The sequence below is a fragment of the Bombina bombina genome, chromosome 4 (assembly GCF_027579735.1).
Source record: "Bombina bombina isolate aBomBom1 chromosome 4, aBomBom1.pri, whole genome shotgun sequence".
Classification (NCBI taxonomy): domain Eukaryota; kingdom Metazoa; phylum Chordata; class Amphibia; order Anura; family Bombinatoridae; genus Bombina; species Bombina bombina.
Window position 1 is genome coordinate 1,233,833,670 of NC_069502.1, and position 17,213 is coordinate 1,233,850,882.

General features: G+C 48.8%; 1 protein-coding gene across 2 annotated transcripts in view; it reads right to left on the reverse strand.

Moving 5' to 3' along the window:
* The window catches only part of KLC4 (kinesin light chain 4), a 253,008-nt gene that overhangs the window by 61,930 nt on the left and 173,865 nt on the right, over nucleotides 1-17,213 (reverse strand). The window contains exon 13 of one of the 2 annotated variants that reach the window (XM_053712781.1): nucleotides 2,266-3,282. The exons of the other annotated variant lie outside the window; for it this stretch is intronic. Within the exon in view, the coding sequence (XP_053568756.1) occupies nucleotides 3,277-3,282 (6 nt within the window). The 3' untranslated portion in view covers nucleotides 2,266-3,276. Of the gene's footprint in view, nucleotides 1-2,265; nucleotides 3,283-17,213 lie in introns of those variants that run through there. 2 annotated transcript variants of the gene reach the window in all.

Below are 17,213 nucleotides of genomic sequence, written 5' to 3' on the forward strand. Positions count from 1 at the left end.
GAAACTTTGCCCCTCCTGGTAGGATTGTATATCCCATATGTCACTAGCTCATGGACTCTTGCCAATTACATGAAAGAAATGTATCTAAATCATATAAATGTATCTAAGGTATTGGCATTTACTACCTCCTTTAGTAGTGAGTTCCACATTGTTATTGTTCTTACAGTGAAATGTTTGTGTTGCTGTAGATTAAATCTCCTTTCCTCCAGCTTTATCCTCATAAGTTAAATTCTCCATTCCCCTTATTAGCTTTGTGGCCCATCTCTGAACTTTTTCTAAGTCTGCAATTTCTTTTTTTTGAGATCGGTCCCCAGAACTGCACTCCATACTGAAGGTGAGGTCTTAACTGGGATTTATATAGTGACAGAATTATGCTTTCCTCCCTTGCATCAATGCCTCTTTTAATACATGCTAGTATCTTATTAGCCTTAGAAGCCACTGCCCATTGTGCGCCCATCTTTAGCTTGTTATCTATTACTAGTCCCAAATCCCTTTCCTCCTGTGTTTTGCTAAGTCTAGTTCCATTTAAATAATAGGTTGTTGCTTATTTTTTACTTCCAAAATGTAGAACTTTGCATTTTCCCTTATTAAATCTCATTTGCCTGCCCATTCTTCTAATTTTTGTAAATCCCCTTGTAAAGCAAGGTCGTCCTGCTCTGACCTAATGGCCTTACACAACTTTGTATCATCTGCAAAATTAGAGATGTTGCTAATTTATCCTTGCTCCAAGTCATTAAAGTGATGGTAAACTCTCCCCTTTACAAAATCAGATTTGGAATGTTAGTGATATTTTAGATGGAGTTTAATAAATTGTAAGGAAGATGCGCTATAACTTACTTTTTAAAGTAGATAGGAAATACCCAGTGTTCCACCAACCACTTCAAAAGTCAATTTTTCTGTGATCTAAGGGTTTGAATTGTTCTCTGATCAGCGCTGTAGCTACAACAAAAGGTGGCTAAAGTGGAGAAAGCTGATTTGTGAACAGTTTAAACCTTTAGCTCACAGAAAAATTGATTTTGAAATGGGATTGGGTATTTGAATTTCGGTGCTATAGTAAAAACAGTCTGAAAAGTAGGAGTTCAGTCTTGACAGTTTCCAAACAAGGAGGCTAATAAAGCAGAAGGGGAACTCCAATGATTGTACCCGAAACAACTTCTTTTACCTGTTGTCAACAAGATGTTTCAGATGTGCCGTCAGAGACTTCTAACATGGTCCAATATCCTTACTTCTACTGCCAAAACCGATCCTGGAACCTCCTTGTAGACTTCTAACATGGTCCAATATCCTTACTTCTACTGCCAAAACCGATCCTGGAACCTCCTTGTAGACTTCTAACATGGTCCAATATCCTTACTTCTACTGCCAATACCGATCCTGGAGACTCCTTGTAGACTTCTAACATGGTCCAATATCCTTACTTCTACTGCCAATACCGATCCTGGAGCCTCCTTGTAGACTTCTAACATGGTCCTATATCCTTACTTCTACTGCCAATACCGATCCTGGAGCCTCCTTGTAGACTTCTAGCATGGTCCAATATCCTTACTTCTACTGACAATAACGATCCTGGAGCCTCAATGTTTGGAAATTGTCAAGACTGAACATTTTTATAGGTATTTTCACGTGCTATCAGGGATTGCATCCCACAGTGTGTTGTTTATTTTCTTATCAAAACTTCATATTAAACATTTAAACTTATTGTTTTAGTTTATTATTTACAGTTAGCCTCTTAATCTTTTGGTTTACGATGTACTAGTGCAGAGTATATTTTGCCTATTGTGGCGGATTTTACATATATATATATATATATATATATATATATATATATATATATAAAACTTTTTCACTATCCATGTTCTGATATTTTCTTTCTATGACTCTACTGATTACCTTTGTCCAATCTGACTATGATCCATTTACTACTACTCGTTGCTCTATGTCTTTTATACAGTTATTTATTCATGAGCTAACATTTTCAGCTATTCCCAGTCCCTTTTGTACATTAATCTCTCATGTGGCACTGTATCAAACGCCTTTGCAAAATCCAAGTATAACACATCAACTGATTCCCCTTTATCTATATTTTACTTCCTTGCAGAATGTAATTAGATTAGTTTAACAATCTATTTCCTATAAAACCATGCTATATACCAAGAAAGTGGGATGTTGGCAGTCATTTTAATCTTACTGCTACTAGCTGCCCTGAAGGTATGGCCTGCTTTGCTGGGAAACTTTGTGAGCATTAAAACACACTGAGGAACAGAGTCACACTTTAAACATTCACGCACTTTAATTATGTAAATAAAATGAAAACATCAGAAGCCTGACAGCTGATAACTTAAATATGCAACTACAATCCTAATATAAATATTCTTTATATTTGATAAATGGATAACATAGAACAAAGTAAAAATGTATTATAGAGAAAGAAACATACTACAATTGGGAACCAAGGGAGGGAAAGATGTAAACGTACGTTTTCCCACGTTAGGGAGACAGCTGTGTGTGATTAGGATAAAACATGGAGGGACAAAGAAATGAAAGAGGACATTAACCACCTGTCAGATACTGCCGTCATACAGAGGGAGGGGCCTATTGCGGGCGAGAGCTCTTACTGGTGGGTAAAATGCAACGAGTGTGTGAATGATCACTGATCTGAGAGGAGACAGTTGGGATAAACTTGCCAGGAACAGGTCTGTTACGACAACAATACAGCACTAAACGTTCTGCTAGAGTAGTGGCCAAAGGAACATAAAAGGAATTCATCAGTCTGGAGTTAGTTTTAGCACTTGGGACATAAGTGAAGTGGTCTAAGTGTAACAATAGCACAAGACCATTTGCATAGTATTCCCTGTTTACACAGAGAGTAGGAAGAAGTCTACCAATAAGTGTGAGAGAAAAGGGCAAAAGCTCTGAGGAGTAGGGGGTGAATAAGACAACAAAAGGCCAGAGCAGTGGTGCAAGAGGTGGGTGATCCACTTCGCTAGAGGGTCCAGCATTCGGACAGAGAATCATTTTATTGTCATCTGTATTACAGAGGGCCAGATCTGTTGATGAGCGCCACCTGGGGGTAATGAGTTGTGTTGCTGTAGTATCCTAAGCTCCTCCCCACTTATATCCCACTTTGGGCTGGGTAGGATAGGGGCAGACTTGTGTCCTCTCCAAAGCCATGTATCATCTGCTGGTGTCTCCTGTGGGGTAGGGGTGATTCAGGGCTCCCTCTGGTGATGTTGGACAAGGGCAGGGATAGGTAAAGCTTCACACGTGGGGGGGGACTTAAGCCTAAAAAGCACAGAGATAAGAAAACAAAAAAACAACAACTTACAACACCTGCACTACATGAATGACACAGAAATGCTATGTACAGCACAGAGAAAGCAACAGGGAGAGACGAGTGAAGGAAAAGATTGTGTGTGGACACATGTGTGAGCGAGTGAATGTGTGAAAATATATATAATAATCTGAGAGGTGCTAAGCATCACCTACCGACATAATATACTGAACTACAGGGGTATACATGTCTGAATCTATATGTGCCCCTAGCTAGCAACAGTCTTCCATGAAACTGCGTGACACAATTCAACACATGGCCCACACGCCACATAACTAGGTGACACGACTGCAATAAGGGAAGGTACAGAATGCAGCAGTCATATGCCATAACTAGGCGATACTTCTGCACCCAGGGAAGGTACAGCACGCGGCACTCACAACCCATAACTAGGTGATACGTTTGCACCCAGGGAAGGTACAGCACGCGGCACTCACAACCCATAACTAGGTGATACGTCTGCACCCAGGGAAGGTACAGAACTCAGCAGTCACATCCCATAACAAGGTGACACTTCTGCACTCAGGGAAGGTACAGAACGCAGCAGTAACATCCCATAACTAGGTGACACGACTTCACTCAGGGAAGGTACAGAACACGGCAGTCACATCCCATAACTAGGTGACACGTCTGCACTCAGGGAAGGTACAGCACACGGCAGTCACATCCCATAACTGACACGTCTGCACTCAGGAAGGTACAGCACACAGCAGTAACATCCCATAACTGGGTGACACGACTTCACTCAGGGAAGGTACAGCACACGGCAGTCACATCCCGTAACTAGGTGACACGTCTGCACTCAGGGAAGGTACAGCACATGGCAGTCACATCCCATAACTGACACGTCTGCACTCAGGAAGGTACAGCACACGGCAGTAACATCCCATAACTGGGTGACACGACTTCACTCAGGGAAGGTACAGCACACGGCAGTCACATCCCATAACTAGGTGACACGTCTGCACTCAGGGAAGGTACAGCACACAGCAGTTACATCCCATAACTAGGTGACACGTCTGCACTCAGGGCAGGTTCAGCACTAGGCAGTCACATCCCATAACTGACACGTCTGCACTCAGGGAAGGTACAGCACACGGCATTCACATCCCATAACTAGGTGACACGTCTGCACTGAGGGAAGGTACAGCACACTGCAGTCACATGCCATAACTAGGTGACACGTCTGCACTCAGGGAAGGTACAGCACGCGGCAGTCACATCCCATAACTAGGTGACACGTCTGCACTGAGGGAAGGTACAGCACGTGGCAGTCACATCCCATAACTAGGTGACACTTCTGCACTCAGGGAAGGTACAGCACGTGGCAGTCACATCCCATAACTAGGTGACACGTCTGCACTGAGGGAAGGTACAGCACGCGGCAGTCACATCCCATAACTAGGTGACACGTCTGCACTGAGGGAAGGTACAGCACGTGGCAGTCACATCCCATAACTAGGTGACACTTCTGCACTCAGGAAGGTACAGCACACGGCATTCACATCCCATAACTAGGTGACACGTCTGCACTCAGGGAAGGTACAGCACGCGGTACTCACAAACCATAACTAGGTGACACGTCTGCACTCAGGGAAGGTACAGCACACAGCAGTCACATGCCATAACTAGGTGACACGTCTGCACTCAGGAAGGTACAGCACACGGCAGTCACATCCAATAACTAGGTGACACGTCTGCACTCAGGGAAGGTACAGCACGCGGCAGTCACATCCCATAACTAGGTGACACGTCTGCACTGAGGGAAGGTACAGCACACTGCAGTCACATGCCATAACTAGGTGACACGTCTGCACTCAGGGAAGGTACAGCACGCAGCAGTCACATCCCACAACTAGGTGGCACGTCTGCACTAGGGAAGGTACAGCACACGGCAGTCACATCCCATAACTAGGTGACACGTCTGCACTCAGGGAAGGCACAGCACACGGCAGTCAGATCCCATAACTAGGTGACACGTCTGCACTCAGGGAAGGCACAGCACACGGCAGTCAGATCCCATAACTAGGTGACACGTCTGCACCCAGGGAAGGTACAGCACTAGGCAGTCACATCCCATAACTGACACGACTGCACTCAGGGAAGGTACAGCACTAGGCAGTCACATCCCATAACTGACACGTCTGCACTCAGGGAAGGTACAGCACACGGCAGTCACATCCCATAACTAGGTGACACGTCTGCACTCAGGGAAGGCGCAGCACACGGCAGTCACATCCCATAACTGACACGTCTGCACTAGGGAAGGTACAGCACACGGCAGTCATATCCCATAACTGACACGTCTGCACTCAGGGAAGGTACAGCACACGGCAGTCACATCCCATAAATAGGTGACACGTCTGCACTCAGGGAAGGTACAGCACACAGCAGTCACATCCCATAACTAGGTGACACGTCTGCACTCAGGGAAGGTACAGCACACAGCAGTCACATCCCATAACTAGGTGAGACGTCTGCACTCAGGGAAGGTACAGCACACGGCAGTCACATCGAATAACTAGGTGACACGTCTGCACTCAGGGAAGGTACAGCACACGGCAGTCACATCCCATAACTAGGTGACACGTCTGCACTCAAGGAAGGTACAGCACACAGCAGTCAAAATGCCATAACTAGGTGACACATCTGCACTCAAGGAAGGTACAGCACACAGCAGTCACATCCCATAACTAGGTGAGACGTCTGCACTCAGGGAAGGTACAGCACACGGCAGTCACATCCCATAACTAGGTGAGACGTCTGCACTCAGGGAAGGTACAGCACACAGCAGTCACATCCCATAACTAGGTGACACGTCTGCACTGAGGGAAGGTACAGCACACAGCAGTCACATCCCATAACTAGGTGACACGTCTGCACTCAGGGAAGGTACAGCACACAGCAGTCACATCCCATAACTAGGTGACACGTCTGCACTGAGGGAAGGTACAGCACACGGCAGTCACATCCCATAACTAGGTGACACGTCTGCACTCAGGGAAGGTACAGCACACAGCAGTCACATCCCATAACTAGGTGACACGTCTGCACTCAGGGAAGGTACAGCACACAGCAGTCACATCCCATAACTAGGTGACACGTCTGCACCCAGGGAAGGTACAGCACACGGCAGTCACATCCCATAACTAGGTGACACGTCTGCACTCAGGGAAGGTACAGCACACGGCAGTCACATCCCATAACTAGGTGACACGTCTGCACTCATGGAAGGTACAGCACACAGCAGTCACATGCCATAACTAGGTGACACGTCTGCACTGAGGGAAGGTACAGCACTAGGCAGTCACATGCCATAACTAGGTGACACGTCTGCACTAGGGAAGGTACAGCACACGGCAGTCACATTCCATAACTAGGTGACACGTCTGCACTCAGGGAAGGTACAGCACGCGGCACTCACAAACCATAACTAGGTGACTCGTCTGCACTCAGGGAAGGTACAGCACACGGCAGTCACATCCCATAACTAGGTGACACGTCTGCACTCAGGGAAGGTACAGCACTAGGCAGTCACATCCCATAACTAGGTGACACGTCTGCACTCAGGGAAGGTACAGCACTAGGCAGTCACAAACCATAACTAGGTGACTCGTCTGCACTCAGGGAAGGTACAGCACACGGCAGTCACATCCCATAACTAGGTGACACGTCTGCACTCAGGGAAGGTACAGCACTAGGCAGTCACATCCCATAACTAGGTGACACGTCTGCACTCAGGGAAGGTACAGCACTAGGCAGTCACATCCCATAACTAGGCGACACGTCTGCACTCAGGGAAGGTACAGCACACGGCAGTCACATCCCATAACTAGGTGACACGTCTGCACTCATGGAAGGTACAGCACTAGGCAGTCACATGCCATAACTAGGTGACACGTCTGCACTGAGGGAAGGTACAGCACTAGGCAGTCACATGCCATAACTAGGTGACACGTCTGCACTAGGGAAGGTACAGCACACGGCAGTCACATTCCATAACTAGGTGACACGTCTGCACTCAGGGAAGGTACAGCACGCGGCACTCACAAACCATAACTAGGTGACTCGTCTGCACTCAGGAAGGTACAGCACACAGCAGTCACATGCCATAACTAGGTGACACGTCTGCACTCAGGAAGGTACAGTACACGGCAGTCACATGCCATAACTGAGTGACACGTCTGCACTGAGGGAAGGTACAGCACACGGCAGTTACATCCCATAACTAGGTGACACGTCTGCACTCAAGGAAGGTACAGCACACGGCAGTCACATCCCATAACTAGGTGACACGTCTGCACTCAGGGAAGGTACAGCAAACAGCAGTCACATGCCATAACTAGGTGACACGTCTGCACTCAGGGAAGGTACAGCACTAGGCAGTCACATCCCATAACTAGGTGACACGTCTGCACTCAGGGAAGGTACAGCACACAGCAGTCACATGCCATAACTAGGTGACACGTCTGCACTCAGGGAAGGTACAGCACTAGGCAGTCACATCCCATAACTAGGTGACACGTCTGCACTCAGGAAGGTACAGCACACAGCAGTCACATGCCATAACTAGGTGACACGTCTGCACTCAGGGAAGGTACAGCACTCGGCAGTCACATCCCATAACTGGGTGACACGTCTGCACTCAGGAAGGTACAGCACACAGCAGTCAAAATGCCATAACTAGGTGACACATCTGCACTCAGGGAAGGTACAGCACACAGCAGTCACATCCCATAACTAGGTGACACGTCTGCACTCAGGGAAGGTACAGCACACAGCAGTCACATCCCATAACTAGGTGACACGTCTGCACTCAGGGAAGGTACAGCACACAGCAGTCACATGCCATAACTAGGTAACACGTCTGCACTCAGGGAAGGTACAGCACACAGCAGTCACATCCCATAACTAGGTGACACGTCTGCACTCAGGGAAGGTACAGCACACGGCAGTCACATCCCATAACTAGGTGACACGTCTGCACTCAGGGAAGGTACAGCACACGGCAGTCACATCCCATAACTAGGTGACACGTCTGCACTCAGGGAAGGTACAGCACGCGGCACTCACAAACCATAACTAGGTGACTCGTCTGCACTCAGGGAAGGTACAGCACACGGCAGTCACATCCCATAACTAGGTGACACGTCTGCACTCAGGGAAGGTACAGCACACGGCAGTCATATCCCATAACTAGGTGACACGTCTGCACTCAGAAAGGTACAGCACACGGCAGTCACATCCCATAACTAGGTGACACGTCTGCACTCAGAAAGGTACAGCACACGGCAGTCACATCCCATAACTAGGTGACACGTCTGCACTCAGGGAAGGTACAGCACACAGCAGTCACATGCCATAACTGGGTGATACGTCTGCACTCAGGGAAGGTACAGCACACAGCAGTCACATCCCATAACTAGGTGACACGTCTGCACTCAGGGAAGGTACAGCACACGGCAGTCACATTGAATAACTAGGTGACACGTCTGCACTCAGGGAAGGTACAGCACACGGCAGTCACATCCCATAACTAGGTGACACGTCTGCACTCAAGGAAGGTACAGCACACGGCAGTCACATGCCATAACTAGGTGACACGTCTGCACTCAGGGAAGGTACAGCACACGGCAGTCACATCCCATAACTAGGTGACACGTCTGCACTCATGGAAGGTACAGCACACAGCAGTCAAAATGCCATAACTAGGTGACACGTCTGCACTCAGGGAAGGTAGAGCACACGGCAGTCACATCCCATAACTAGGTGACACGTCTGCACTCAGGGAAGGTACAGCACACGGCAGTTACATCCCATAACTAGGTGAGACGTCTGCACTCAGGGAAGGTACAGCACACGGCAGTCACATCGAATAACTAGGTGACACGTCTGCACTCAGGGAAGGTACAGCACACGGCAGTCACATCCCATAACTAGGTGACACGTCTGCACTCAAGGAAGGTACAGCACACAGCAGTCAAAATGCCATAACTAGGTGACACATCTGCACTCAAGGAAGGTACAGCACACAGCAGTCACATCCCATAACTAGGCGACACGTCTGCACTCAGGGAAGGTACAGCACACGGCAGTCACATCCCATAACTAGGCGACACGTCTGCACTCAGGGAAGGTACAGCACACGGCAGTCACATCCCATAACTAGGTGACACGTCTGCACTCAGGGAAGGTACAGCACACGGCAGTTACATCCCATAACTAGGTGAGACGTCTGCACTCAGGGAAGGTACAGCACTAGGCAGTCACATGCCATAACTAGGTGACACGTCTGCACTCAGGGAAGGTACAGCACACGGCAGTCACATCCCATAACTAGGTGACACGTCTGCACTCAGGGAAGGTACAGCACTAGGCAGTCACATGCCATAACTAGGTGACACGTCTGCACTGAGGGAAGGTACAGCACTAGGCAGTCACATGCCATAACTAGGTGACACGTCTGCACTCAGGGAAGGTACAGCACACGGCAGTCACATCTAATAACTAGGTGACACGTCTGCAGTCAGGGAAGGTACAGCACGCGGCACTCACAAACCATAACTAGGTGACTCGTCTGCACTCAGGGAAGGTACAGCACACGGCAGTCATATGCCATAACTAGGCGACACGTCTGCACTCAGGGAAGGTACAGCACACAGCAGTCACATGCCATAACTAGGTGACACGTCTGCACTCAGGAAGGTACAGCACACGGCAGTCACATGCCATAACTGGGTGACACGTCTGCACTCAGGGAAGGTACAGCACACGGCAGTCACATCCCATAACTAGGTGATACGACTTCACTCAGGGAAGGTACAGCACACGGCAGTCACATCCCATAACTAGGTGATACGACTTCACTCAGGGAAGGTACAGCACGCGGCAGTTACATCCCATAACTAGGTGACTCGTCTGCACTCAGGGAAGGTACAGCACACGGCAGTCACATCCCATAACTAGGTGACACGTCTGCACTCAGGGAAGGTACAGCACACGGCAGTCATATCCCATAACTAGGTGACACGTCTGCACTCAGAAAGGTACAGCACACGGCAGTCACATCCCATAACTAGGTGACACGTCTGCACTCAGAAAGGTACAGCACACGGCAGTCACATCCCATAACTAGGTGACACGTCTGCACTCAGGGAAGGTACAGCACACAGCAGTCACATCCCATAACTAGGTGACACGTCTGCACTCAGGGAAGGTACAGCACACGGCAGTCACATTGAATAACTAGGTGACACGTCTGCACTCAGGGAAGGTACAGCACACGGCAGTCACATCCCATAACTAGGTGACACGTCTGCACTCAAGGAAGGTACAGCACACGGCAGTCACATGCCATAACTAGGTGACACGTCTGCACTCAGGGAAGGTACAGCACACGGCAGTCACATCCCATAACTAGGTGACACGTCTGCACTCATGGAAGGTACAGCACACAGCAGACAAAATGCCATAACTAGGTGACACGTCTGCACTCAGGGAAGGTAGAGCACACGGCAGTCACATCCCATAACTAGTTGACACGTCTGCACTCAGGGAAGGTACAGCACACGGCAGTCACATCCCATAACTAGGTGACACGTCTGCACTCAGGGAAGGTACAGCACACGGCAGTTACATCCCATAACTAGGTGAGACGTCTGCACTCAGGGAAGGTACAGCACACGGCAGTCACATCGAATAACTAGGTGACACGTCTGCACTCAGGGAAGGTACAGCACACGGCAGTCACATCCCATAACTAGGTGACACGTCTGCACTCAAGGAAGGTACAGCACACAGCAGTCAAAATGCCATAACTAGGTGACACATCTGCACTCAAGGAAGGTACAGCACACAGCAGTCACATCCCATAACTAGGCGACACGTCTGCACTCAGGGAAGGTACAGCACACGGCAGTCACATCCCATAACTAGGTGACACGTCTGCACTCAGGGAAGGTACAGCACACGGCAGTTACATCCCATAACTAGGTGAGACGTCTGCACTCAGGGAAGGTACAGCACTAGGCAGTCACATGCCATAACTAGGTGACACGTCTGCACTCAGGGAAGGTACAGCACACGGCAGTCACATCCCATAACTAGGTGACACGTCTGCACTCAGGGAAGGTACAGCACTAGGCAGTCACATGCCATAACTAGGTGACACGTCTGCACTGAGGGAAGGTACAGCACTAGGCAGTCACATGCCATAACTAGGTGACACGTCTGCACTCAGGGAAGGTACAGCACACGGCAGTCACATCTAATAACTAGGTGACACGTCTGCAGTCAGGGAAGGTACAGCACGCGGCACTCACAAACCATAACTAGGTGACTCGTCTGCACTCAGGGAAGGTACAGCACACGGCAGTCATATGCCATAACTAGGCGACACGTCTGCACTCAGGGAAGGTACAGCACACAGCAGTCACATGCCATAACTAGGTGACACGTCTGCACTCAGGAAGGTACAGCACACGGCAGTCACATGCCATAACTGGGTGACACGTCTGCACTCAGGGAAGGTACAGCACACGGCAGTCACATCCCATAACTAGGTGATACGACTTCACTCAGGGAAGGTACAGCACACGGCAGTCACATCCCATAACTAGGTGATACGACTTCACTCAGGGAAGGTACAGCACGCGGCAGTTACATCCCATAACTAGGTGACACGTCTGCACTGAGGGAAGGTACAGCACACAGCAGTCACATTCCATAACTAGGTGACACGTCTGCACTCAGGGAAGTTACAGCACGTGGCAGTCACAAACCATAACTAGGTGACACGTCTGCACTTAGGGAAGGTACAGCACACGGCAGTCACATCCCATAACTAGGTGACACGTCTGCAGTCAGGGAAGGTACAGCACTAGGCAGTCACATCCCATAACTGACACGTCTGCACTCAGGGAAGGTACAGCACACGGCAGTCACATCCCATAACTAGGTGACACGTCTGCACTCAGGAAAGGTACAGTACACGGCAGTCACATCCAATAACTAGGTGACACGTCTGCACTAAGTGAAGGTACAGCACTATGCAGTCACATCCCATAACTAGGTGGCACGTCTGCACTAGGGAAGGTACAGGACACGGCAGTCACATCCCATAACTAGGTGACACGTCTGCACTCAGGGAAGGTACAGCACGTGGCAGTCACAAACCATAACTAGGTGACACGTCTGCACTTAGGGAAGGTACAGCACACGGCAGTCACATCCCATAACTAGGTGACACGTCTGCAGTCAGGGAAGGTACAGCACTAGGCAGTCACATCCCATAACTGACACGTCTGCACTCAGGGAAGGTACAGCACACGGCAGTCACATCCCATAACTAGGTGACACGTCTGCACTCAGGGAAGGTACAACACGCGGCACTCACAAACCATAACTAGGTGACACGTCTGCACTCAGGGAAGGTACAGCACACGGCAGTCACATCCCATAACTAGGTGCACGTCTGCACTCAGGGAAGGTACAGCACGCGGCACTCACAAACCATAACTAGGTGACACGTCTGCACTCAGGGAAGGTACAGCACGCGGCACTCACAAACCATAACTAGGTGACACGTCTGCACTCAGGGAAGGTACAGCACGTGGCTGTCACATCCCATAACTAGGTGACACGTCTGCACTCAGGGAAGGTACAGCACACGGCAGTCACATCCCATAACTAGGTAACACGTCTGCACTCAGGGAAGGTACAGCACACGGCAGTCACATCCCATAACTAGGTGACACGTCTGCACTCAGGAAAGTACAGCACACGGCAGTCACATCCAATAACTAGGTGACACGTCTGCACTGAGGGAAGGTACAGCACTATGCAGTGACATCCCATAACTAGGTGACACGTCTGCACTCAGGGAAGGTACAGCACATGGCAGTCACATCCCATAACTAGGTGGCACGTCTGCACTAGGGAAGGTACAGCACACGGCAGTCACATGCCATAACTAGGTGACACGTCTGCACTTAGGGAAGGTACAGCACACGGCAGTCACATCCCATAACTAGGTGACACGTCTGCACTTAGGGAAGGTACAGCACTAGGCAGTCACATCCCATAACTAGGTGACACGTCTGCACTCAGGGAAGGTACAGCACTAGGCAGTCACATCCCATAACTGACACGTCTGCACTGAGGAAGGTACAGCACACGGCAGTCACATTCCATAACTGACACGTCTGCACTCAGGGAAGGTACAGCACACAGCAGTCACATCCCATAACTGACACGTCTGCACTCAGGGAAGGTACAGCACACGGCAGTCACATCCCATAACTAGGTGACACGTCTGCACTGAGGGAAGGTACAGCACACAGCAGTCACATCCCATAACTAGGTGACACGTCTGCACTCAGGGAAGGTACAGCACACGGCAGTCACATCCCATAACTAGGTGACACGTCTGCACTGAGGGAAGGTACAGCACACGGCAGTCACATCCCATAACTAGGTGACACGTCTGCACTGAGGGAAGGTACAGCACACAGCAGTCACATCCCATAACTGACACGTCTGCACTCAGGGAAGGTACAGCACACGGCAGTCACATCCCATAACTAGGTGACACGTCAGCACTGAGGCAAGGTACAGCACACGGCAGTCACATCCCATAACTAGGTGACACGTCTGCACTTAGGGAAGGTACAGCACGCGGCACTCACAAACCATAACTAGGTGACACGTCTGCACTCAGGGAAGGTACAGCACACGGCAGTCATATCCCATAACTAGGTGACACGTCTGCACTGAGGGAAGGTACAGCACACGGCAGTCACATGCCATAACTAGGTGACACGTCTGCACTCAGGAAGGTACAGCACACGGCAGTCACATGCCATAACTGGGTGACACGTCTGCACTCAGGGAAGGTACAGCACACGGCAGTCACATGCCATAACTGGGTGACACGTCTGCACTCAGGGAAGGTACAGCACACGGCAGTCACATCCCATAACTAGGTGACACGTCTGCACTCAGGGAAGGTACAGCACACAGCAGTCACATGCCATAACTAGGTGACACGTCTGCACTCAGGGAAGGTACAGCACGTGGCAGTCACATCCCATAACAAGGTGACACGTCTGCACTCAGGAAGGTACAGCACACGGCAGTCACATGCCATAACTAGGTGACACGTCTGCACTCAGGGAAGGTACAGCACACGGCAGTCACATCCCATAACTAGGTGACACGTCTGCACTCAGGGAAGGTACAGCACGTGGCAGTCACATCCCATAACAAGGTGACACGTCTGCACTCAGAAAGGTACAGCACACGGCAGTCACATGCCATAACTAGGTGACACGTCTGCACTCAGGGAAGGTACAGCACTCGGCAGTCACATGCCATAACTGGGTGACACGTCTGCACTCAGGGAAGGTACAGCACACAGCAGTCACATCCCATAACTAGGTGACACGTCTGCACTCAGGGAAGGTACAGCACACGGCAGTCACATCCCATAACTAGGTGACACGTCTGCACTCAGGGAAGGTACAGCACACCACAGTCACATCCCATAACTAGGTGACACGTCTGCACTCAGGGAAGGTACAGCACACGGCAGTCACATCCCATAACTGGGTGACACGTCTGCACTGAGGGAACGTACAGCACACGGCAGTCACATCCCATAACTGGGTGACACGTCTGCACTGAGGGAACGTACAGCACACGGCAGTCACATCCCATAACTGGGTGACACGTCTGCACTGAGGGAAGGTACAGCACACGGCAGTCACATCCCATAACTAGGTGACAAGTCTGCACTCAGGGAAGGTACAGCACACGGCAGTCACATCCCATAACTAGGTGACACGTCTGCACTCAGGGAAGGTACAGCACACGGCAGTCACATGCCATAACTAGGTGACACGTCTGCACCCAGGGAAGGTACAGCACACGGCAGTCACATGCCATAACTAGGTGACACGTCTGCACCCAGGGAAGGTACAGCACACGGCAGTCACATGCCATAACTAGGTGACACGTCTGCACCCAGGGAAGGTACAGCACACGGCAGTCACATGCCATAACTGGGTGACACGTCTGCACGCAGGGAAGGTACAGCACACGGCAGTCACATGCCATAACTGGGTGACACGTCTGCACGCAGGGAAGGTACAGCACACGGCAGTCACAACACAGTGACACATTTGCAGCACACACAGCTCCTCAGCCTGTAATTCTCTGACCTATTTACTCTCAGGGACCACACAGCTTATGGTCACAGTACCCCTGTGACGAACCCTACCATCACTGGGGCTTCTGGAAGGGGCTGTGGGCTAGCCTCCTGCCCACTGGCTATGGACCCTGGAACTTGAGGTTAGTTTGTATTTTGGTAGGTGGGTGCCCAGGGGACATTTGGAGTACTTTTACACTGGATTCATATTTACCCCCTTTATTCCCAGAGACTCTGAGAACTGGAGGGCCCTGGTACAGAGTTGGGGTTCCTGAGTTTGGTTGGGGTATAAGGTGACAGCCCAAACCAGCATTGTCTGCTACAACCCCACCTAGACTAAGAGCAGGAGATTGCAATTAGCACAGAAATTGTAATGCTGAGGCCGTGTCTGCATATACAGTTTAAGTGTCTGTCATTGTGTGTCATCTATTGTTCTTTTGTAAATCAGGAAGTGAAGAGTCTTGTTTATCTAATCATTGTCTTATGTTTGTCCCATTGTATTATATTCATTTCTATTACTCATTTGGCTACTACCCCCTTGTTGGAAATGTATAAAATGTCTGTGCATAGTTTAATACATTGTTAATTCTGTTTTACTCCAAAAACATAATTTATATAAGAACTTACCTGATAAATTAATTTCTTTCATATTGGCAAGAGTCCATGAGCTAGTGACGTATGGGATATACAACCCTACCAGGAGGGGCAAAGTTTCCCAAACCTCAAAATGCCTATAAATACACCCCTCACCACACCCACAATTCAGTTTAACGAATAGCCAAGTAGTGGGGTGATAAAGAAAGGAGTAAAAAGCATCAACAAAGGAATTTGGAAATAATTGTGTTTTATACAAAAAAATCATCACCACCATAAAAAGGGTGGGTCTCATGGACTCTTGCCAATATGAAAGAAATGAATTTATCAGGTAAGTTCTTACATAAATTATGTTTTCTTTCATGTAATTGGCAAGAGTCCATGTGCTAGTGACGTATGGGATAGCAATACCCAAGATGTGGAACTCCACGCAAGAGTCACTAGAGAGGGAGGGATAAAATAAAAACAGCCATTTTTCACTGAAAAAATAATAATCCACAACCCAAAATATAAGTTTATTCTCATAAATGAAAAGAAAAACTTAAAACATAAGCAGAAGAATCAAACTGAAAAAGCTGCCTGAAGAACTTTTCTACCAAAAACTGCTTCCGAAGAAGCGAATACATCAAAACGGTAGAATTTAGTAAATGTATGCAAAGAAGACCAAGTTGCTGCTTTGCAAATCTGATCAACTGAATCTTCATTCTTAAAAGCCCACAAAGTGGAGACTGATCTAGTAGAATGAGCTGTAATTCTCTGAGGCGGGGCTTGACCCGACTCCAAATAAGCTTGATGAATCAAAAGCTTTAACCACGAAGCCAAAGAAACAGCAGAAGCACCAGAGAAGATAACAATAGACTAGAAGTCTTCCTGAAATCTTTAGTAGCTTCAACATAATATTTCAAACCTCTTACCACATCCAAAGAATGTAAGGATCTCTCCAAAGAATTCTTAGGATTAGGACACAAGGAAGGGACAACAATTTCTCTATTAATGTTGTTAGAATTCCCAACCTTAGGTAAGAATTTAAATGAAATCCAGAAAACCGCCTTATCCTGATGAAAAATCAGAAAAGGAGATTCA